A 23280-nucleotide genomic window follows, 5' to 3' on the forward strand; every position below is an offset into this window, starting at 1 on the left:
CGGGTGCTGGATGCTGCGCGGCCCCTTCTACGGTGTTGGTGCTGCCTTGTTGCGGAGCTGTTTGGTGTTTGGGGTGGGAAAGGGAAAGGAGAAAATAAAATAGCTCCAGCTCGGCAGTCCTGCGATGCTCGGGCGGTCCTGCGATGCTCAGAGCCCTGCACCGGGTATCCTTTAATGCTCAGGGTGTCCTGCTGTGCTCAAAGACTTGTACCAGGGTGTCCCGCAGTGCTCGGGGCATCCTTTAAGGCTCAGGGTGCCCTGCAATGTTCGGGGTTTCCTGCAATGCTCAGAGCCCTGCACTGAGGCATCTTGCAATGGTCTGGACACCCCGAAATGCTTGAAACCCTGCACCAGGGCATCCTGCAATGCTCAGGACATCCTGCAATGCTTGAAACCCTGCACCAGGGCATCCTGCGATGCTTGTGGTATCTTGCAGTGCTCCAAACCCTGCACCAGGGCATTCTCCAACTCTCGGAGCATCCTGCAATGCTTGAAACCCCGCATCAGGGCACACTGCAAATCGCTCCCCAGGCAAGAGGAGCAGGGTGATGGGCCCAGCTTTCCCCGGGGAGCTCCCTTTCGAGGCAGGGGATCGTGTTTGGGGTGCCGGGGCTGACTCAGAAGCGTGTGAGCAGGTACACGGAGCTGTGCCGGGGCTCAGCCTGCGGGGCAGCCGGGGCCAGATGTTTCCCAGATGTTGCTCACTTCCTGGCTGGCTCCTCGGCGTTGGGCTTTTTATGTACTTGTTTGTTTTGGACTACAAACAAAATAAAAAGCGTTTTTATAACCCCGTTCCCAGGAGGCCGCGAGTTCAGGATGTAATCTGAAATCTATTCACTATTGTCTTGCTGCGTCTCCCTGCCCTCGGTGCCGGGCACGCACCGCTTTTGTTAAAACGCCTTTTTTCCCACATGACGTCTTTTCTCGACGGGCCGCCGGGCATTTTCCTTCGTGACCCCCCCTCCAGGGCTCAGGGGAGCTGTGGGAATATCCCTGGCTGGCTCGGGATGGAGGCAGGAGGAGGAAATCCCGTGGTTTTTTGGGCCCATTCCACTTGTCGTTGTGCAGTTTTCTGAGGACGGAAAACTCATTGCACTGGTGGTGCCCAACCCAGCGGCCCCTTTGTATATTTGGGGAGGGATGGGGGGCTGAAAAAAAGATTAAAATGTATGGATTCAAGGTGTTTGGATCAGGTGAATGCAGGGGTTTAAAAAAAAAAAAAACAAGGGGATTAGGGATGGCATTAGGTAAGGGAACGCTGTTGGCTCGTGGTTAGGGGGTGGGAAGTAAATTTTAAAAATCCCTAAAAAATCCTGTGATTTCTGGGAAGTCGCCACCACTGCTGTGGGCAGCAGTAGTTGAGGATGAGCAGTTGAAGCCGTCCTCTCCTAGAAAGAAACTGGGGCAGAACTGGCTCCCCCTGGGGCTCGGGGCATCCTCTGGAAAAGCAGCCTGGCAAAAACCCGCAGCGAGATGTGCTCGAGGCTGGCAGCATCCCTCTGACATGCGTGCGTTTGGCTCTCGCTGCTCTCTTCTCACTTCCATTTTTATTTTTTCTCCCCCCCACCTGCGGGGTTAAGGCCCCTTTTCCTCTTTCCTTTCCCTCGCTCTTAATTGCCTGTTAAATAATTTAAATATTTAGGACCAAAGGGCTTCAATTATCCATTAATTTACATTAGTAATTTATATATCAGGCTGGATGGACATGCTGGTAGCCTGATGGGTCCCCTGGGACGGGCAGGAGCCCTGCTGCAGTGCGTTTTCCTGGAATGGGGGCCGCTCCTCCTCGCTTTTAAGGGCACAGGATGGAGCCCACAGCACCTGCAGGGCCCCCCAGGCACCAGATTTTAGAAGCTGGACATTTGCTCGCAGTGAATTTGTGGACCCAGGTCGGGCCCCGCTGCTCCTGTAGCACTGCCTGCTTTTTTTTTTTTTTTTTTTTTTTTTTGATTTATGGCTGCTGACAGCAAATCCCAGCCCGGTGGCATCAGGGGGGCGTGCTGGGGTGCGTGCTGCCCTCACCTTTAAAGCAATTAGTGCAAATCACTCGTGGGAATGAGGGTGCCAAGGGACCGTGGCGCAAGAGGAGGGGACCCGTGGCACAAGAGGACGAGGCTGGGGGGCTTTTTTCCCCTCTTTCCATCATTTTTTTTTTGCTCCTTGGCATGCATCAGCCTTCGTCCCCTGTCTCTCTGAGGACCTTTTTGGGTCACCTTTGGAGGAGGCTGATGGCGGAGGCTGCAGGAGCCCGGAGCCCCGGTTGCAAGCGGGGGCAGGACAAAGGGAGGAAAGAGAAATTCAGCACCGGGGGAGTGGGGAGAAGAAAAGGTGGAAGGATTGCCAGGGCTGGCTTTGTGCAGCCAGCCTCCGCAGACAAATTGGGGAAGGAACAGTCAAAAGGTGGAAATTGCTGGTGGTGAGAAAGGAAGGAGCAGGCTCTGAGGTCCCGTAGGCTTTAAGCACCCCTCTGGTTTGGTCCCAAACATCATCAGGTTTTTTTGCTTTATTTTTTAAAGACTTAGTGCGAAACAACTGGAGATAACCTCCGGGAGGAGCAGAGCTGGAGGCTGGGAGCCGCTCCCCTACCTGCGCCTTGCAGCAGGGATTAAAGTTCAGCAGCGAGGGGATGGGGAATCCTCGGCCCTGAGCGAGCCCTGCTGAGGGCTTTCTTCTGGAACAGGGGCAGGGCTGGCATCGAAGGGGAGAGCAAAGTCTTAATATTTCATATTCTGCATCAGGGATTATTTCTTTTTATTTTTTTTCCCTCCAATCTCTTTCTATCCCTGCTCTCTCCCTCCCCCCTTTTTTCCTTCTGTTTGTCCCACATTGTCCCAGTGAAATGAGAAGGGAAGAAAAGGGCAGAGAAAGGACAAAAGCAGAATATTTCCATCCTCTGTTAATGCTTTTTTTCTTGATCAGGGCAACAAATCTGAAAGATTAAGGGCAACTTTAAAGGCCATTTAATAAAGGGGTCTTAACCAGCTGCTCTTTGACATTGCTCCCCCATTTGAATTTCTAGTTATTTTGGGGCATTGAATGAGCTGTTTTTTCCTTTTTTTTTTTTTTTTTTCAGTAGGTTTTGTGTTTTTCCACCAGCAGCCTCACGCCAAGGGAGCAGCCTTCCAGGAGGCTTTGGCTTCCCAGGGCTTTTGGGGAGCTGCTGGGGAGGAGAGGGCGGGTGCCAAAAAAAAAGGCACAACCAAGCAAAGTGAGCTCCTTCTTCTCCCTTTGCACCGCTCCTCCAGCTGCCGAAACTCCTTGCTGTGCCTTGTTGGGCTGCTGCCATCCCTTCCCAGCTGGGGATTGGGATGCTCCAAGGGCAAAGCCCTGTGCCCTGTGCGTTCCCATGCTGGCCCCAGGAGGGTTTATGTGAAGCTGGGGCGTCCTGTGGTGAATAACCAGGCTGGCAGCAGAGCATCCTTCTCCTCCTGCTTCTCCTCCTGGAGGAACACCTCGTGTCCCAGGTAGTTTCACAGTGCTGATTTTTTTAAATTGCTTTGTTGTTTTGTTTTTTTTCCTCTCTTTTTTTTTTTTTTGCATGCCCTAAGCAAACACGTTTGCCTCCGCATTTGCATGTCGAGAAAACCCATTGCAAAACGCCTGCCTCCGAATTGCCAGGCTCGAGTTGGAGCGCTGGGGAATTTACATTTTTAAATATGGATGTAATTTGTGTGAACAGGAAATCGCTTCCTGCCTGCAACTTGACTTCTCTGGGAGCTGGCATTTGGAAACTGCCTGGAGAGGAGACCTGTTGTGTGCGTGCCCACCGTGGTCCTTCCGAGGAGAGCTTTCATCCTGCCCTTGATTCACCGCATCTCGAATTGATAATTCATGATTCTCTGGACTTTCTGGCATCAGTCGGGACAACAAGTCCCTCTTCATTCCCTGTTTTCCTTTCCCTTCTCTCTTTCCTCGCTAAAATTATTATTCTTTGCACAACAGGAAGGCAGTGCATGCCATACATGTGAATAACCAGCGTATTGCCACGTTATCTGCTGCTGGCTTTTTTCCTTCTCCGAGCCAAAGCAAATAAAGTCCGTATAATTATTATATCCATTAAAAATAATGTCGCAGCTCTGTAAACAGAGCAGGTTGCACGAGGGGAGCGTGACAATGGCATTAAAATAGCACAAAGCCAAGTGTCTGGGCCCCAATGAGAACCAATGTAGATGAAATTTGGCGATAGTTTTCAAACATAACCCTGAAGGAAACGTGCGAAATAGCACAAAAGACTCGAGCACAATAGAGTGTAACGGGGATTTGCTACATAATTCCTCCTTTTTTCCTTCTCCTTGGTTATTTCTGGGGAGGTGCGAGGCATCACAGGAAGCTGTCTCTGAGCTCACAGCGAGGGAAGTTTTGGGCACAGCCTCATTATCATCATCTGGGGATGGAGGTTTTGGGATTCCCATGCCTCGGGACCCTTGTAGCAGGGCTGTTTGGGTATGGAGGCTGCCTCAGCATGGGGATGCTCTCGTGGGATTTCCCCTAAAGGGGACCCTTTGCCAGAGCACGACCCATGGATTTTGCAAAAAAAAAGAAGAGACGATTTTTGGTTGGAGAGGTGGTTTTCGTTCGATAAGGCTGTTGCATGCAAAGCAGGCCTGGTGCCGCCTGGCTCCTCCGTCCCACTCTTTTTCAGCCCAGACTTTGCTTTCTCTGATTTTTCCCTCCCCTCCCTGCTTCCACATCCAGTCCTGTTTAATAAAGGTGCACAGCGCAGGCGTCCGTCTGCAGGCTTTTAATTTCGCTGGGAGAGGAATCTGCTTATTTTCTCCAAGGGTGTAATTAGGGCTGGCTGGGAGCACCCCCTCATTACTGCGCCCTCTGTAATTACAACATTTGCCTGCTGCGGGGAGCCGGCCGGTCTGGGGAGCTGCGCCGAAACGCTGGGGGCAGAGATGTCCCATGTCCCCTGTCCTGGGGCGCTGGCTGAAATAGAGGAGGGGAGGTGATGGGACAAAGCTGCCAAGCCCTGCTGCTCCGTGCTGGGGGGTACCGGTGTGTTGCCCCTGCTGGGTCCCCAGGGCTTGGATCTGCTGGTTTTGGGGGCAGCAAATGTCAGCCAAAAGGTGCAGAGCTGAGCACCCTGGCCATGGGTTGGATGCAATCGCGCCTCAAGTGTTGGGATTTCACGGGTTTGGGAGGAGTGTTGGACACCACGGGGATGTGGACAAGAGGTCGGGTGCCCGTGTTCCTTCTTTTTCCCTTCCCAAACCCTCCTTACCCAGATCTCCCCCTTGTGTGCCCCCAGCCTTGTATCCCGGTGGGGTCTCCTGCTCCGATTTGGGCTCCATCCCGTGGCAGGAGAGGTTAATGAGGTTAACGCAGGCTGCTGAGCTAACGAGCTCAGAGCTTTGCATCAGCACCTTGCAGGCGAGGGCTGTGAGGTCCTCATGGGATGTGGTGGTAGCCCCGCTGTGCCCTCCCCGCCTTGCTTGCCTCCGCTCGCCGCGGTTTGCGTCAGCCCCTGGTGATGCCAGAGGGTTTTTGGCTTTGCCTTCGGGACCATGCTGGTGTGCGTGCGGTGAGCGGGGTGTTCGGGGGGAGAGGGCGCCTTTTTGGAGAAGTTCAGCTGCTTTTTGCTGAGCCCATAATTGTCCCAGGAGGGCTTTCTGCGATGAGAAGCCCTTGGGAGCGGGCACTGCCCACCAGGCAGCCAGCCCGTGGCTCTGCATCTACCACCATCACCGTTCAAATCCTTTTGCTGTTACTTCATTTAAGCCTCAGGACACCCCCATGAGCCGGGCACCCCTGTTTAGATGGAGAAATCCAACAAAAACCCAGGCTCCCAGCTCCATGCTTAATTTTAGCATCGTGTCCCTGCCACCCCGTGCGCCGGGGGTGACGCCTGGCCCCGGCGATGGGCACTGGGCTTTGCCGCCACTAATGCTCCTGTAATCTCCCAAATATTTGCAGGGATAACCATTGCAGGAGAGAGGATTTTAACGCTTTCCTGCGGAGGTTCTCCCAGCTCAGGGGAATTGCTTTCTGGCCTCTCCATCCCTCGTGCCGTGCCTTTGGGGTGGTGGGAGGGAGTTGGTGCTGGCTTGGTGCCTCGCTGTGCGAGGTGCCGCTGGGGTCGGCGATCTTCTCGCATCGAGAGCGCTGGCTGCCAACATCTGCACGTAACTCCCCCGGGAGCAGATGCTGCGGATCATCCGGCTCAAGCCCGCGGGATTAAAACGTGTGATGAGGGAACGGGGGAGAGGAGGCCGGAGAGAAGTCAGCGCCTGTTCTCCCCTCCTCCCTTTTCCAGCTCACCGCTCCTCCTCCACTTGGCATCAGGGCTTGGTCCCTCCTCCTTCTCCTCCTCCTCCTCAAATCCCTCAGTGCTCCTGGGTGCGACCCAAACGATGCAGAGCACCATACCCAGGCTGCCCCTGAGCATCCTACAGCAGTGTTTGCATCCCAGGATTTCTCAGGATGCAACAGGTGTCAAACGACTCGGGGAAACGTGAACGCAGCACTTAGGGGACGGCATGGCTTTGTCTTGCTCCTCACCTCCCTGGCTATCCCCAGGGACACAGGGAGCCCTTGCAGGTGTCCATCGAGCCCTTACAAGCTCTCCAGGGCCTCTTTTCAGAGTGGGGTCAGGGAGACATGAGGACCGTGTTTACAGAAGCCTCATGACTTTTTATTGCCCCCCAGAAAGCCTCTGGATTGCCCAACATGGCAGAAAATGCCAAGCGGCACCTTGGGGTGTGTGTCATGTCCCATGGGCTTTTCTCCTCCTCGCCCTGGCTTTCCTCTCCTTTCTCTGTGACTTTTCTCCCCTTTCTGGGCTGTTTTCATCCTGATTTTTTGCTGAGAGGAGGTTTGCAGCAGCAGGTGCAAGGATTTAGCAGGAAATCCTCGCTGCGATGAAGGTGCTTGTGTCTGCCAGTGGGTACCGGTTCCTGGAACCACTTCAAGCCACTGTCCCTTTGGGAAATACCGAGCGGCTTGGGGAAAAAAGCACCCGCTTTTCACCCACTAAAACTCACATAGCCTCAAGTGCCTGCATCCCCACCCTCTGAGTGCACGTGGTTCGTGATTGTTTGCTGCACAGAAGGTCCTGATGTGCTCTGTAGCCTTTAGGAAACGGGTACGGTGCTCAAGTGGTGGCTCAAGCATGCCACATAGCTGAGCCATGGGTCCTGAGCTTTGTAGGATGTTGGGATGGCGATAATCTGGGAATTCTGCCCCAAAAAAGGGAGGTGGGAGACAAGCGCCCACCCAGAGTGAAGGGAAGGCAGCAGGTGGGAACCCCCAAAAGCCAGGCAGGAGCACTCGGGGGTGCCGGGGGAGCCACCCTGGCACCACAGTGGTGATGTTTGGAGGATGCTCTGCACACATCCCCAGCCACCAAGCCCTGGATCTGGCTCTGCAGGATGTGCACACACTGCAGGAGCGTAGTGTGACTGAGGAGAGGTTTTCACACAAGCCCTTGAGTTGAGTTTTGTTGGCTGCCTCTCTTGCCAGCCCTGTGGATTAACTCCTGCCTGCCCCCTTTGCCAGGAAATTTAGGTTTATGGCACCAGAACGGTTTACAAGAAAAAAAAAAAAGTGCAATGACAGCTTGGCAGATGCAAAATTGAGTTGTAAATGGGGAAAAAAGAGGTGGTGTTTGCTGCTCTGATACAGTGCCTCCTTGATGCCCTGCATCCCGTGCAAGTGGTGGGGTGCCGAGAAAATCACAGCCCGGCGAGCGAAATTGGGGAGGGAATGGCCGGAGAGGTGGGGAAGAGACAAGGAGACAGGAATTAGCCTCGAGTTTAATTCATTGTTTCCAAAAGAGCAGTTAATGGATTATGACGAATGTCCTACTGCTCTCCCGTAGCGCTGCGTTAAATGGAAATGGAAAGTCAATTTTCCTAAATGGATTTTAAACGACTGACCTCGCGTGGTTTTTTTTCCCTCACTCTCTGGTTTTTGCTCGGGAGGCAGTTTGGGCACCTCCGTTCCTTGGCACGTGCAGCTTCCTCCTCCTCCTGCTGCCATCTCACGCGGCTTCCCAGGCTCTCCGAGCCCCCTTGCCAAAGGGCGACGAAGGGAGTGGGCTTGTTTCTGCCACGCCAGCTCTTGGAGATGTTCTCACGGGCTGATGATGCTGTTTGCTGCAGTGCCTGGCGCTGGGAATTAGAGCTGCAGGAGAGGAGAGCAGGCTCCTTAACTCTTTGGGGTGTAAGGAAAAGCCTCGCTGTGCAACCTAAAAGCTTGCCAGGTGCCCACAAGCAGCAGGTTAAGCAATAACACCCCGATGTGCGTGCACCCCGCTGCATCCGCGTGGTTTTTATCTGGCCAGTGATGTTTGGGGTCGGCAGGGTACCCAGGCAGGATGCTCCCCACCTAGCAGAGATCTGCTTTCCCCTGGGGAGCCTCCAGCCCACTTGTGCTGCTCTGAGCATCCTCGGGGAGGTGCTGGGGTGCGATGGGTCTGACTCCGCCATGTGCTTGCCCTGCAGGGCTGGAGTACAGCGACGTGCTGCCCGACTCCTTCCCCTCAGCCCCGGCGGAGACGCTGCCCCACTTCCTGCTGGAGCCGCAGGACGCCTACATTGTGAAGAACAAGCCCGTGGAGCTCGTCTGCAGGGCCAACCCCGCCACCCAGATCTACTTCAAGTGCAACGGGGAGTGGGTCAACCAGAATGACCACGTCACCAAGGAAGACCTGGACGAGGTCACGGGTGAGCGCAAGCACCCCAGCACCCTTCCTGCCTGCCCGCCCCCTCTTTTTCCAGGTTTTCCTGCCCTTTTTTCTCCCCTCAGGGCTCTCTGACCGGTGGGGCTGTGGGCCAGGAGCTGGGTAGGTGTTTGGGATCTGTCCTGGGGCTGGAGGATGCCTCCTGCTCCTCCTCCTCCCATCCCCACAGCCCAATGTCTCTCACCCCAAATGGCACCGCTCTTTTATGGGACCGTAACGGGCTGACTTGCTGTCCTCTGACCTCACCCAAGAGACTTTCTCAATCTCCTTCCTCCTTCCCAGGTTTCTTTTTTCCACTGCACCTCCATGCTGGGGATTATTCTCCTCCAGCAGACCTCTTTCCCATTCGTTTTAGCATTCCCAGGGGGCCGCAGCCCCACAAAGTAACTTTAATACATTTCCCACCTCCTTGGTCCACGCACAGCTTTTTTCTCTTATCATCTGTGAGCCTTAAGAGAGGAGCTGCCCCTCTGGAGTAGGGGTGGAGGCACCATGAACACGATGCCCCCATCCCACGCTGCTGTCCCTGCACAGAAGCAGTTCCCTGGGGAACTTGAGGGCTGGCGGTTAGCCCTGCTGTGCTGTCTTCTCCCCATGGGGAGGTGCTTTTTGGGGGCACGGCTAGCCCCAGGGGTCTTTGGGGTAGCAGCACGAGGATGATGAGGTTTAGGGCATGCGGGAAGCTGCTGCCTTGCAGCAGTACCTCTGGTGTTGGATGGCAAAGCACTGCTGGAGGGCAAAGCCGGTGCCCGGTGGTGACCGAGCCGCTCTCCGAGGGGCCATTTATTTATAACATCTTCAAGGCGAAGGAGCAGGGGCTTAGGGGAAGAGCATTGAGGAGTAAAACATGCTGGAGAAACCAGCTTCAAGGGAGCATGCGGGCAGTTTGGGGAGAAAAACACGTGTTCTTCATCCAGATTTCAAAGCTGCTGCTGCTGCTACCGGTGAAAAACCTGACAGTAACTTCAGTGCAGAGGTGATGCCATGCGTGTAAAAAATACGCAGGCTCGGGCACATGTGCCCAGCAGCTACCCTGAGGAAAGGAGCTGGAACCAAAGCGGTTTGCTGCTCTGAAAATCTGCATTTGCAGTGTGCTGTCGGAGGGAAAGCTGCTGCAAGGGGCACGGGGGGAGATGGCCACAGAGCGGTGGCAGATGAGCGCGGTTAGATGTCCGCGGCTTTTCAGCATCTTCGGTTAAAACCTTGGAAAAAGGGACCCTTAAAAAAAATATTAACTTTTAAGATGACGTGTCTTGAACGAAGCAGGCTCTGTAGGGCTCTGACTGCATCTGATCCGAAGCTTTTCACGCGGAAGAAAGCAAAAATAGGCCAAGTCAGAGAGGATAACTCAGCCGGATGAGTAGGGACCGTTTGGAAAAGCAGTCGTGTTTGGATGCGTGTAAGCCGTTTAAGTAGTCACTCTGTGATTCATAAGCTCATCCTACAATTTTGGGGGTAGGGCATCTTCACTTGCAGTGCTTACAGAGGCAGCAGAGCCCCGGCAGGTTCCCTCTCCGCTTTTCCTTATGCTGTTGGCTGGGGCTTTCAGACGAGACGAGAGGTTTTGGAACACCTCTTTGGAGGTCTGGGTCTTTCTGAGAGCCCCGATTCTTCCAAGAGCACTTGGCCTGATGCCTTTTTCTTTTTTTTCTTTTTTTGTTTTTTCCCTTAATAGTGGCAAAATAAGTGATATTTCCTTGGTGCATGTCTGTCAGGAAGGTGGCAGGGAGACAGTAATTGCTCCTCACAGCGCTGGGAGCGAGCTAAGGAAATTACAGCCAAGGAGCGTGCAGCCACATCACGAGGGGTCGATGCTTCATGGAAACCTCATCATCCTCAGATGGTTTCCAAAGCCCTGGGGACCGTGTCCTGGATGCTTTGGTGTCACCTCTGTCCCTCTGTCCCCTCGCAGGGCTGCTGGTGCGGGAGGTGCAGATCGAGGTCTCCCGGCAGCAGGTGGAGGAGCTCTTCGGCCTAGAGGACTACTGGTGCCAGTGCGTGGCCTGGAGCTCGGCGGGCACCACCAAGAGCCGCAGGGCGTACGTCCGCATCGCGTGTAAGTGCCCGGTCCGTGCGGTGGGCACCATCCCTCCTGCCTGGGCGAGGGGCTGTGGCACCGGCTGGGTTAATGCTGCTTCACCCATCCGCCTGCTCAGCTCTTCCTGGTGCTTTATTATGGGTAATAACCCGGTGGTTAGCACCTTGTGCCGTTTCCCTGAATCAGCGGCTCCGCGTCCCCGGAGTCCCCGCTGTCATCTGTCACTTCTCTAAGCCGCTGTTTGTGGGTGTCAGCCTGATTAAGGGTGAGTTAATCAGGCTGTTACCCGGCTCAACTTGCTCTCGGAGCAAATGAGATGGCAAAGCTATAGGGGAACAGCCAGGCTTCCCGAGTGGTAAACAGATTTCGCTGTTAGAGGGCTAATACTCCGGCGTGCTATCCAAAACAGAGGTGGCTGGTGAATCAGCTACGTTGCTGACGTCCCCGGAGGATTTAGTCTCAACAAGGAAAATGTTACCCAGCACAGGGCTGGCCACCAAGGAAACCCTTTTTTCCCCAAGCTGGCCCCAGCTGAGCGTAGCTCAGATGAGATGAAGCAGTTTAAGACATCTCCTGTGTCTCCAGCATCCTGTAGCAGGAGCTCCCTGAGCGTGGCACTCTCTGCCATGCCATAAATCAGCCTCTTTCCCTAATGCTGTCCATGCAGTTCCTGCTAACAAGCTTTTCAGCTTCACGCCCTTCCAGTTCCTTCGTACCTGGTCATTGGGATCAAAGCCTTATGTGTGGCACTGCCTAACATCCCGGTGCCACGTCCCGCTGGAAATATGATGAGTTAAATCCCTTAAAATGAGGCTTGCATCATGGGCTGGACGCACAGCGTGGCCTGTATTTAGGGTGTACTAACAGCCGGTGTGGGCAAGGTGTGGGATCACAGTGCTGGTGTCCCCTGGAAGGCGCAGGGGTGGGCAGCTCCCGAATTCGTGGTGCCCTGCGCCAGCAGGAGCCCCAGCTTTTGGTGCCAGAGCGGAGGATTGCAGCACCACCTAGTGATGCAGGGGGGCTCCTGCTCCTCCCAGAGCCCTGAAACCTGGGAAATTGCTTTGGTGCGTGAATGGGAGCCCCGCAGTCATGCAAATCCCACTGCCCCTCTCCAACAAAGTGTCCCAAATGCACTTTGGGAAGTTGGCAATTTGGCCCCATCCTCCCAGGCTGTGTTTCCCTGTGTGTGCGCACTGATGCTCTCCCCCTCTGAGGTTTTGTGGGTGCCCTGTTTCTGCCACGTGCCGGTAACCGCTGGGTTTCCCCCTCTCCTCCAGACCTGCGGAAGAACTTTGACCAGGAGCCGCTGGGCAAGGAGGTGCCGCTGGAGCATGAGGTGCTGCTGCAGTGCCGGCCCCCCGAGGGGGTGCCGCAGGCGGAGGTGAGTGCACAGCCTGGAGAAACCCCACAAGGGAAGCCCAAAAAATGGAGAGATCTGGGGAGAGATGAGCCAGGTCCTTGCAGATGGCTTGCAGCTGTGCATTGAGACTGCCAGCTCTCGTTATTCAGCAGGGTTGATTATTTGGGGTGGTGGGTCTGTTGTTCTGGCTTCGAACAATGCACATAACCTCAGCACCCACTCAGCCCATTTCTCCCTTGCCCCCTGGCGTGCTGGTAACCCATCAGAGGCCAGCTCTCATGGAGAGGAGGAGGCACCCAGTGGCTTCTCTGAGAAGCCACAGCCTTGGCCAACACAGCAATGAAGATGAGGAGGTCTTTGGAGCTGATCCAGGGGGGGTTTGCTCTCTCCATCAGGCCCCCCCAGTCTGCTGTTTGTCCTTGCTCGTGCCCACGTGGTGATGTTATCGGCTCACACCTATCCCAAATGGCCTCATTAAGCACAGCCCAGAAACTAATGGGCAGCCCTGCAACTGAGTGCTGCACCCCGCACTGCCACCCATCGATGGTGCAACTCGTCCGGGGTCAGCCAGCCCCAGGAAGTCCATGGAAGTGGCCGTGCAACACGAGCAAAGAGCTGCTGGACTTGGCACGCTCTTTGTGCCCACGCAGACCTCTTGTGCCCTGTTGGCACCAAGGGATTTCAGCAAGTGTTGAAGCAGCTGGGTCCTGGCTTAATTTTGGGCCCTTTGGTGACCATCCTGGTGGGGGAAGCATGTGGGATGGGCATTTCCACTACACCTACGATGTGCTTTTCCTGGCCAAGTTCCTGCTCAGCTTAATCACCGTCCTCCCCCACGTCCTCCCCCCATCCCGCCCTTTCCGCTTGCCAGGTGGAGTGGCTGAGGAACGAGGACGTCATCGATCCCACCCAGGACACCAACTTCCTCATCACCATCGACCACAACCTCATCATCAAGCAGGCCCGCCTCCTGGACACTGCCAATTACACCTGCATGGCCAAGAACATCGTGGCCAAGCGCCGGAGCACTACGGCTGCCGTCATTGTCTATGGTACTGACCCTCGCTATCGGGAAGGGGCAGTATCTGCGACCCAGGGGGGTGAACCATTATTTTAGCTCCGTCTGCACCTTCCCTGCTGGGCTCTGTTGGCGTGGTCGCTGTGGCTTTGGGTGCCCCGTGTTGACATGTCCCTCTCCTGCAGTGAACGGGGGCTGGTCAACCTGGTCCGAGTGGTCTCCGTGCAACAACCGCTGCGGCCGGGGCTGGCAGAAGCGCACACGGACGTGCACCAACCCCGCACCGCTCAACGGCGGCTCCTTCTGCGATGGGCAGCCCTTCCAGAAAATAACCTGCACCACCCTCTGCCCAGGTAAGGGGCACTTCAGAAACCCGAGGTCCAACCCCCGGCTTCCACGGTCCCACCGTGCTCCTGCTCCCCAAGGAGAGGGGCTCAGGAGCGGGCACCTTTCCACTGCTGGAGACGCTCGTTCCCCATCCTGGGGGAGCTGTACCAAAGCGTCCCCAGCCCGGTGTCTGTGTTTGGTGGCCCGCAGTGGATGGCGCATGGACGGAGTGGAGCAAGTGGTCGGCCTGCAGCACCGAGTGCACCCACTGGCGCAGCCGCGAGTGCGCTGCCCCGGCCCCCCGCAACGGCGGCAAGGACTGCAGCGGCGTGCTGCTCGACTCCAAAAACTGCACCGATGGGCTCTGCCTGCACAGTGAGTGTCTGTGGCTGAGGGGACAGGGGACAGTGGCCCCGAGGGGATGGTGGCCCGGAGAGGATGGTGGCCATGCTCCTCTTGCTTCTGTGGTCCCCCCCGGTGCGCGGGAAGGAGACATCAGTTTTGGTTGCAGCAAGGCTGTTGGCTTCAGAAAGTGGTGATGGGCTCAGAGGGGGAGGATCAGTGTGTAAAAATGGCAAAAAAATGGAAAGTCTTGTGTTGAAGGTCTCCAGGGTGGTGGGGTTGAGGGGTGTCTCAGCTTTCCATGCCCATGGAGGTGCTCAGCACCTTCCTGAAGCAAGGCTTGGTGGTGGTTGTGCAGGGCCCCAGAAAAGTTTTCTTAGCATTTTTTAAAAATTCACTCACATTTTTAAAAATTTATTAATTTAAAGCTAGTTCTCGGCCGGTGCAAAGAAAGGTTTGGGGGATTTCTGGTGCCCGGTGTGGGACCTCACTGTCCCACCGAGCCTTCTGAAACCGTGCTAGGTTTGGGGTCTGCTGAAACCATGCTGATTGTTGTCAGCGGGGGCAATCCAGCTGGTTTTCTCAACCCCGCTGCGAAAATGTCAGTGCTCAGTAGGAGCTCTGAAGCAGCAGCTAGCTTCTAGGTTTTTAGGGAAAAAAAAACCCACTACCAGTGCGCCCTGCACTCCAAGCGGCACACCGAAGGCTGATGCTGCCACCTGCTGCCGCATGACACCAATTTCCCCTTTCTTTATCCCCAAAAGCCTCCTGCTCCAGCATCCACATTAGAGTAGGGCCTTGGGGCACGTGTCCCAGGACACGAACTGTGGCCGCTTCCCTCTTGGAGAGCTCAGCAGTGGGGTCAGTGAAGGCGCAGAGGCAGCAGAGCCACCCGCAGAGCTCCCCGTGCCCCCAAGCACCGCCCAGCTGCGCCTGCGTTTTGCATCATTTCACCCCGCCATCACACCATCGTCACCTTTTCTTTTCTAACTTTGTTTCTCCTAACAGATAAAAGAGTTCTAAGCGAACCCAAAAGCCACCGTAAGTGCTCATTTCATGGCCATTTTATTTCTTCGCGCTGCATCGCGTCTGTTTCGTTCCGTTTCCCCCACGGCAGGGCTCCGGGGAAGGACAGGGAGGGAAGGGGGAGCAACTAAAAACGTACCCCAAAATTTTTATGTGTGTTAAATCACGTGCCATGCTTTACACCTTGCTTTCGCACCCCTGCTCCTGTCCCCCCTGTTGCTGCTGGCTGCATGCAGTTCTTGGGTACGGCACGAGGCATCCGGTGTCGCTCCACCAACGGTGCTCCAGGCATCATCACCCTAGCCAAGGGCACCCTTCCTGATGCTCCCCATGCTCCCAGCTCCAGGGTTTCTGGTTTTGGCATCCAGATGGGGCAATGTAAGGATGAGGAGAGCCCCCTGCTTGCTTGGCAGAAACAGGGGGGCTTGGAGTAGCTCGTGCTGTAGGGTGGTGCAAGTTCTCCGTTTGGATAAAAACCTCCCAGAAACAAAATAGATCTGACATGGTTGTGATCATGAGGGCAGGGCTTCGTTTGAGCATGAAACCATAGAAACAAAGCGATACGGGCAGCACGAAGGGAGGAAGGAGCAAAAGATGGGCTGTGTGCATTCAGATCTGGCTGCCAGAGGGCTTTTACTTGGTGGCCATGCACAGCACCTTGTGTCTGCATCTCATGACTGGTGGCATTTGATTTCTTCTTGGTGTTGACTCTTGCTCTTTCCAGGTGGATGTGTAGCTTGGGCACATATATATGAGCTATGTGAGCTCAGGGTTGTCTATATTAGGATATTACAGTTGATGATTTTATGAGTTCAAGCTGCGTAAACTTAACATTTCACCCCCTTTCTTTCCTCCCTCCCAGTGCTGGAGGCCACGGGCGACGTGGCCCTGTATGCCGGGCTGGTGGTGGCCATTTTCGTCTTTATTGTGATCCTGATGGCCGTGGGGGTGGTGGTGTACCGGCGGCGGTGCCGGGATTTCGACACGGACATCACGGACTCATCAGCTGCCCTGACGGGAGGCTTCCACCCGGTCAACTTCAAGACGTCCCGGCATGGTAAGGGACGTGCCCCGCGCAGGGGACAGTCTCCTGGTGAGCCTCCAGCCCTGATTTTCCAGGGGTGCCTGGGGGTGATTCCTGCAGGCGTCTCCCACTTTGGGGGAAGTTTTACACCCCCTGGTTCCCACTGATGCCTCCCTCCTCCCGCAGACAACCCGCAGCTGCTGCACCCCTCCATGCAGCCTGACCTGACGGCCAGTGCCGGGGTGTACCGCGGCCCCATGTACGCCCTGCAGGACTCCTCCGACAAGATCCCCATGACCAACTCCCCGCTCCTCGACCCCTTGCCCAACCTCAAGATCAAGGTCTACAACTCCTCCACCGCCTCTTCGTCGCCGGGCCTCCACGACGGGACGGATTTGCTGGGGGGGGGGCCCAGCACCGGCACCTACCCGGGGGACAGCAGTAGGGACGGGCACTTTGGGAACGTGCGGAGCAAAGCCCTGGGCTCCCAGCACCTCCTCGGCCTGCCCCGGGAGCACGGCAGCAGCGCCAGCGGGACTTTTGGCTACCTAGGGGGAAGGCTCACCATCCCTGGCACGGGTAAGCCCCAAGCTGGGGAGGAGGGTGTTTTTGGCTGGGGCGAGTGGTGCAGCTGAGGAGCATCTGGAGATGTTCCCCCTGGGATGCTCAGGAGTGTCCTAGCTCACCTTGGGTTCACCTTTTGGGGCCTGGGGGTGGCTTCTCCCTCATTTTGGGACTATCTAACGCCTGTGCGTGCTGTGCTAGGGGTGAGCCTGCTGGTGCCCCATGGAGCCATCCCCCAGGGGAAGTTCTACGAGATGTACCTGGTCATCAACAAGGCAGAGAGCGCCCTGTAAGTTGCACTGTGCCCTCCCCTCTGCTTTCTGTCACCCACCGTGGGGCTCCTCGCACCAACGGGTGCCCCCTCTCCTCAGCTTGCCCTCCGAAGGCACGCAGACGGTGCTGAGCCCGGCGGTGACCTGCGGCCCCACTGGCCTGCTGCTGTGCCGCCCTGTCGTCCTGACCATTCCCCACTGTGCGGACATTGGCTCCTCCGACTGGATTTTCCAGCTGAAAACACAGTCCCACCAGGGAAACTGGGAGGTAACGAGCGAGCCCAGCTTCTTCAGTCAGCCAAGGCCACAAGCTCTGTGGGATACATCCTCTAGCAACCCCCCCCCAGCAAAGGGTTGACCCGTAACCTTGGTTTCCCGTCTGTCCCTGTAGGAAGTCGTGACCCTGGATGAGGAGACCCTCAACACCCCCTGCTACTGCCAGCTGGAAGCCAAGTCCTGCCACGTTCTGCTCGACCAGCTGGGCACCTACGTCTTCGTGGGGGAGTCCTACTCCAGGTCAGCCATCAAGAGGCTCCAGCTGGCCATCTTCGCCCCCACTGTTTGCACCTCCCTGGAGTACAACCTCAAGGTCTACTGCTTGGAGGACACGCCAGACGCCCTGAAGGTACCGCAGATGACACCTGGTTGTCATTCACACTGATTTGTGTCAGCCTGGGGGTGACATTTGGGGAGTTTTGTTCCCCAGTATGCTTTGTTTTCCTGATGCAGCCAAGGTCTGGTAGCTTCAGGAGGGTGACGTTCTGGCAGGCCACCCCTGGTGCCACTGCCTCCCAGGGCGGCAGGGTGCTGCTCCAGGGAGGAGCCAGCCTGATGCAATTCCCTGAAAAGCGATCACGCTTAAATAATAAGCATGTTTTCTGTTCTCCACGTCCTTCTGGATGCTTGGAGATGCTTCTTCCCCTCCTGGGGAGGTTTCATGGCATAGACAGCATTAAGCACAACATGAAGGGCTCAAGTTTTGATGCTTTGGCCGCATGGAGCGCCGGCACCATGGCCATTTAATTCCCTGTGCCTTGTCCTGCTGCATCAGGATTGCTGTAGTGCCTCTAGGTGGAGGTGTAGGCAGCGCTCTTCCGCCTGGATTTTGTTTCTCTCCTAAGAGCTGCTGGTGGGACAGTGGGATTGTGGTAAAAACAGGTAGGGTGGCACCTGGGGAGGGGGTTCCCAGAAGTGCCCAACCTTTCTGTGTTGGTTACAAGTTGCAAAATCCCAAACAAAGGCCAGGCCGGTGAGCGGGGTGAGCTGACGGGCTCTTGGTGTCCTGCTGCCTGCAGGAGGTGCTGGAGCTGGAGCGGACGCTGGGCGGTTACCTGCTGGAGGAGCCCAAGCCACTGCCCTTCAAGGACAGCTACCACAACCTGCGCCTCTCCATCCACGACATCCCCCACTCGCTGTGGAGGAGCAAGCTGCTGGCCAAGTACCAGGTGAGGTGCCACAGAGGGGCACCAGTTCTCGTTTCCCAGTGGGATGCTGTCTGTGGGGTCCCTCCGTCCCACCTTGTCCCCACGGGGTGGCCAGAGATGGGATTTCCCCCTCGCTGAGCCCGTGCATTGGTGGCCTGCAGGAAATCCCCTTCTACCACATCTGGAGCGGCAGCCAGCGAGCCCTGCACTGCACCTTCACGCTGGAGAGGTACAGCCAGGCCTCCACCGAGCTCACCTGCAAGATCTGTGTGCGGCAGGTGGAAGGGGAAGGGCAGATCTTCCAGCTCCACGTCACGCTGGGAGAGGTGAGCGGGCGGGGAATGGCGAGGGGATGTGGGCAAAGATGGGTGGCTTATCCCAGCCCTCCGCCGAAACGCCTCACGTCGCCCTTCCCCTCGCAGCACGCCGGCTCCTTCGACACCCTCCGCTCGCACCACAGCAGTGCGCCTGCCACCCAGCTGGGACCCTACGCCTTCAAAATCCCCCTCTCCATCCGGCAGAAAATCTGCAGCAGCCTGGATGCCCCCAACGCCAGGGGGAACGACTGGAGACTTCTTGCCCAGAAGCTCTCCATGGACCGGTGGGTGTCCCCATGCTTAGCTCGTGCTCCTTCGGGGCTGGGTTGTGTCCAGCCACGTTATATCCATTTACAGATGTCCACTCTAAGTTGGGGTACACCTAGGCAGAGTTATACCTGTGGCGTGGGGCTCTCCTCGCGTTGAGCTGGCCCTTGGTAGTTTGCCCCGAAGGGCAGCGGGTCAACCCGGGCCTACCCCTCTGCCTCTCCCCTGCAGGTACCTGAACTACTTCGCCACCAAAGCCAGCCCCACCGGGGTGCTCCTGGACTTGTGGGAAGCCCAGCACCAAGACGACGGCGATCTCAACACCCTGGCCAGTGCCTTAGAAGAGATGGGCAAGAGCGAGATGCTGGTGGTCATGGCCACGGAGGGCGACTGCTGCTGACGCTCCCCGCCCAGTGGCTGAGCGAGGAAGGGCCGAGGGTGCCCGTTTATCCCTCCCCACGTCACTGCCAGCCTTAGAGATCGATCCTCACAGTTTACAAGCAATTCAAGTGTTACGCAGCATTCCTCCTCCCGGCCATTTTTGGGTGGTGCTGGGGGAATCGGGGCTTCTCGGGTCGGGGCGGCGGGGGCTTTCCTTCTCCTTGTGCGTGTGGGTTCCCCTCCCCTCCGGTTCTCCTCCTCCTTCGATGGCATTTCTGCGTCGAAGAGGCGAGTCCAGTCTAGGCAAGCGGCTTACTTCTGTCAAAGGCTTCAGGCAGCTTCGTAAGGCAAATAGGAAAGGAAAAAAAAAGGAAAAAAAAAAAAACAGTTTCTTAGGAAACGCAAATAATTTATTATCCAGATCTTTGGATGACTTCTTTTAAAAAAATACAGAAAAAAAAAAGATTTATAAATCTTTTTTTGTGTGTGTGAGAGAGGAAGAGCACTGTTGTGGTCAGAGTGGCAGAGAGAGAGATTTAAATGAGCGCTCTTCTGTAGGGAAAACGTGTGGTCGAGTGGAGCAAAACTTGTTTACATGTCCTGGGACCCCCGGGAAGTCCGTCGGGTTAAGTGCCTCTATGCCCCCGTGCTTCAGGGCAAGCTGAGACCCTCCCTGAGATTTTCATTGCAAGTCCCCCTTCCTGGCAGCAGCGTCCCCCACAAATGTGTCTGGAGGGATGCTGCCTGGTTTTCCTCGCTGGTTTTCCTTCAGGAGCAACCCGAGGTGGTGCGCCTGTTCCCAGCGCCGTGCTGCATGGTCGTCGTCATCCTCCTCCTCCATCGCTGGGCTCTGTCTCCTTCGTTGCTGGTGGCAGCAGGGAATGCCGAATTCATTGGGTTTTTTTAATGAATTCTTCCCCACCGTAGTTTTGGGGGAGCTTTTTAGGGTGACTGCGCCTTTATTATACATAAATACAAACCAAAGACTTCAGCCCTGCACTGATGCACAGGCCAAAGTGGTGGGTTTTGTGTTTTTTTTTTTTTATTTATTTTATTTTTTATTTTTTTTATTTTATTGGTAACAAAACCCCCAGATGTTTGCAGTTCATGCCCCGAGGTGGCACGGTCAGGAGGAGGCAGGTTGGGATGCAGGCCCCAGCAGACCTCACCGCTGCGGAGTCCCTGGTTTTGAGTCAGTATTTCGGCTGGGATGCGGGGAGGGGGTTTTGGGGCTGGGGGCTGCTTTGGATGAGGTCAGCAGGTCTGCGCTGCTCCTGCGTGGGCTCCGAGGACAAAGCCCCAAGGGTTTATCCTGCTGGGTCTCATAGCAGGGCTGTTCTGTGTTCGCACATAGACCCTTGATAGGATGGCTGTGGCCCGTGCTGCCCAGCATTTTGAAGAGCTGGTTTCTTGTTTGGGGTTGGAAGAAACACTGTTGGAGCTGTTAGCATGCTTTATTTGGGTTGTTTTTGGTCCTGCGTTGAGTTCTACCTCGCTGGTGAGGAAGGGTCTCCAAGCTGCAAGCCAGGCTATGCCTCTCAGCTTTAGGAGAGGCGGCATCCTAAGTGGTCGTCAGGTTTCCGTCCCATTGCACCTCCTTTATTTTCTCCCCTTTTTTTTGGTAATGGACTTGTTATAACAGTGGAGGGAGAAGTTGTGTGATGGATGAAAAGTGATCAACGGGTAACGAGTTTCATCGCAGAGATACGGTGTCTGGATGAAGGCTAAAAATTTAGACTACCTGCAGATAGAAGTATTTACTCGGTGATTGTGGTATCTTAGAAATTTCTCTGTTGAAAAATAAAGGAATAGGAAGGGGATGAGAAGCTCGGGATTAGACCAGACCACACAGCGAGGCTGTGGACCCTCCGTTGATGGAATATTAAGAGCAAAGCCTGGAGGGCAGCTCCTGCCTCGGGCTGCAAGGCTTTGCGACGCGAAGCCCAGGATGCAAACTGAGAGCATCATCACAGGGTGGCGTGGGAGAAGCTTTCAGTATTGCAAGAGTCTTCACGGGGTTGTTTTTGGCAAGATGAGAGGCTTGGTGTGCTAACCCAGCACATCCTGGTGTCGTCAGGTTGTGTGCTGGGTGAAATCACAGCCAGGAGCCCAAATTTCTCAGGGGGGAAGCGTGCAGGCTCTGCCGAGGGGCTTTTTTTTTTTTCTGTGTGTTGCTCAACCTTTTTTGAAGTCTGCAGTGAACACGCAGACCTTCAGACATGCAAAAACCACAGGTGGGTCAAATGCTCACATGCATTTCTTGGCAGCTGTGAACCCAACCCAAACAGCACTCCTTAAAAACAACAAGCGAGGGGCTTGGGGCATCCGACAGGTCCCAGCTCCCTCCCTCCATCTCCTCCGCTGTCTCCCTGCTTTACTCTCTGGACTGGATTTCCACCAGGTTGGAAACTGAAGGTGGGAAGACTTGTAGGTGACTTCCCTTGCCACCTAGGAAGGGTTTTCTCTCTCCGTTAGGTTGCATTTAAGCATCCCATTAGTGGCACCCCACCCCTGAGCCGAGGGGGATAAGCGAATTTTGGGAAAAAAATGAAGAATTGCTCTCGCGCCATGGCTGCTGGCGTTACCCAGGGCTTCAGCGGGAGACGAGCTGCCCTTTTCTGAATCTCTCTCGCTCTCATTCTGCTCCGTGGACCTCGCTGCGCCGGTGTGCGTGCCTGTCCGTCCATCCGTCCGTCCTTCCGTCCTGCCCACCCCATCCACCTGTGTTCGTCTCCCCCGTCCTTTTGGGGCCATGTCGTGCCGGCAGCAGCCGCCCCTCGCTCCGGGACCTGTCCCTGTATTTATAAGCCCAGGGGACGGGCATCCTCTCCACCCGCGTCTGTTTATTCTGTAAAGAACTGTAAATAAAGTTTAGCATTCCTATTGTAACAAATTAATTTTTATGCAATAAATTATATTTCCTAGTCTAATAAAAAAAATAGCCGATCTGTTTTCTCCTCCTGCGTTCATCACTCGGTGGCGCCTGCAGGAGCTTTGTGCAGCATGCCCTTGGCTCCACTGCCCCTTGGGTCCCTGGAGGACCTTCGGTGCCTGGACTGGAGCCCCTGGGGAGGGGACGTGGGGACCCTCGTGCAGCACGGCCACCCCTCCATCCATCACTCTTCCCTACAAGCAAGTTTCTCTGAGCTCAGCTCTGGTCTCTCACCATCACCCTTACCGCCCTGGGTGCTTTTCCCTTTTCCACAGGCATGGCAATCCCAAGGGACCTTGTGTCCCTCTGGCCAGAGGAACCCAGCCAGATGGGCTTGCCAGGACAGGGTGAAGGGTGCCCTGCCAGGGCCACTCCACTCACCCAGCTGCAGGGAAAAAGGTGCCACCAGGAGGTGGCAATGCTGGCCCTCTCCGAATCTGCAGCCAGTGAAGGAAATGGGAACAAATGGGACACAGCCCCAAACCCATTATGAGCATGGGAACATCCCTAAAATCTGACCGGAGCCGACCCGTGGTGCTGAGCAGCCCTTGAACAGGGGTAACTTTCACTTGAGGGACCGACGAAGCCCCAGCCTGGCTTGGTTGACCCCGCTCAGTTGTCATAGCCCCTTGCGCTGATGTGACCCGAGGCTCTTCTCCAGCACTGGGTTTTTTGATGTGATCGACTGCAGCAGGTCAGAAATATCAGGCAAATCCCTCGGGGCCCATGGGTTACTGACTCGGAGAGGCTGCGCCGACTCCTCAGGCGCTTTCCCAGCCTGGCACGTCAATGTGCGTGAAAATCCCAAGGAGAAACCCCTGGAGACCCCTTCCCCGTGCCCCTCTGAAGCCTTTCCAGCTCAGCGCACTGCTGGTGGGGGACATGGCTTGGTGGTGGGCTTCTGCTTGCGTGCTTTAAAAAAGAACACAGAGTGTTGGGGTATTTGGTTAGGGTTCTGCTGCCCTTTAGGGTTCGTGGAGGTGGCTGGTGCTGGGGGACGTAAAATGGGGGAAATGGGGGGGTTTGCAGTGAAATCACATTTATAGGATGATGCAAAATGAGGACTTTGTGGCCGTGTTCATCCAGAAGATGCTCCCCATCCCTTGTGTCCTAAGGAGGGGAGGGTGTGCTCAACCTTTTCCCCAAAATTCAAGCCCCAGGAAAGTAAAAAAACTAAAGATAATGGTGGCGTGGGGATAATTTTGGTAAGTTTCTGACTAACGGCTGCGGGGCCATGCTGCTGGCTGGCCTGAAGGGGCTTCAGAATTAAAAAAAAAAAATGGGGGATGGGGGAGGAAAAAA

At 55.7% G+C, this 23280-nt stretch overlaps 1 protein-coding gene across 3 annotated transcripts in view; it reads left to right on the top strand.

Annotated features, from left to right (window-relative positions):
- UNC5B (unc-5 netrin receptor B) overlaps positions 1 to 21993 on the top strand; it is a 143487-nt gene extending 121494 nt beyond the window's left edge. For 2 of the 3 annotated variants that reach the window (XM_067000999.1, XM_067000997.1), the window contains 16 exons: positions 8448 to 8669; positions 10599 to 10742; positions 12002 to 12105; positions 12956 to 13136; positions 13288 to 13455; positions 13640 to 13804; positions 14780 to 14812; positions 15660 to 15854; positions 16008 to 16400; positions 16587 to 16674; positions 16757 to 16925; positions 17049 to 17282; positions 17953 to 18102; positions 18243 to 18407; positions 18504 to 18682; positions 18897 to 21993. In XM_067000999.1, the coding sequence (XP_066857100.1) occupies positions 8448 to 8669; positions 10599 to 10742; positions 12002 to 12105; positions 12956 to 13136; positions 13288 to 13455; positions 13640 to 13804; positions 14780 to 14812; positions 15660 to 15854; positions 16008 to 16400; positions 16587 to 16674; positions 16757 to 16925; positions 17049 to 17282; positions 17953 to 18102; positions 18243 to 18407; positions 18504 to 18682; positions 18897 to 19065 (2759 nt within the window). In that variant the 3' untranslated portion in view covers positions 19066 to 21993. The remainder of the gene's footprint in view (positions 1 to 8447; positions 8670 to 10598; positions 10743 to 12001; positions 12106 to 12955; positions 13137 to 13287; positions 13456 to 13639; positions 13805 to 14779; positions 14813 to 15659; positions 15855 to 16007; positions 16401 to 16586; positions 16675 to 16756; positions 16926 to 17048; positions 17283 to 17952; positions 18103 to 18242; positions 18408 to 18503; positions 18683 to 18896) is intronic. The other variant, XM_067000998.1, reaches the window with a different exon arrangement.
- The last annotated feature ends 1287 nt before the right edge of the window (positions 21994 to 23280 follow it).

This window comes from Anser cygnoides, chromosome 7 (genome assembly GCF_040182565.1).
Source record: "Anser cygnoides isolate HZ-2024a breed goose chromosome 7, Taihu_goose_T2T_genome, whole genome shotgun sequence".
In the NCBI taxonomy this organism is placed as follows: Eukaryota; Metazoa; Chordata; class Aves; order Anseriformes; family Anatidae; genus Anser; species Anser cygnoides.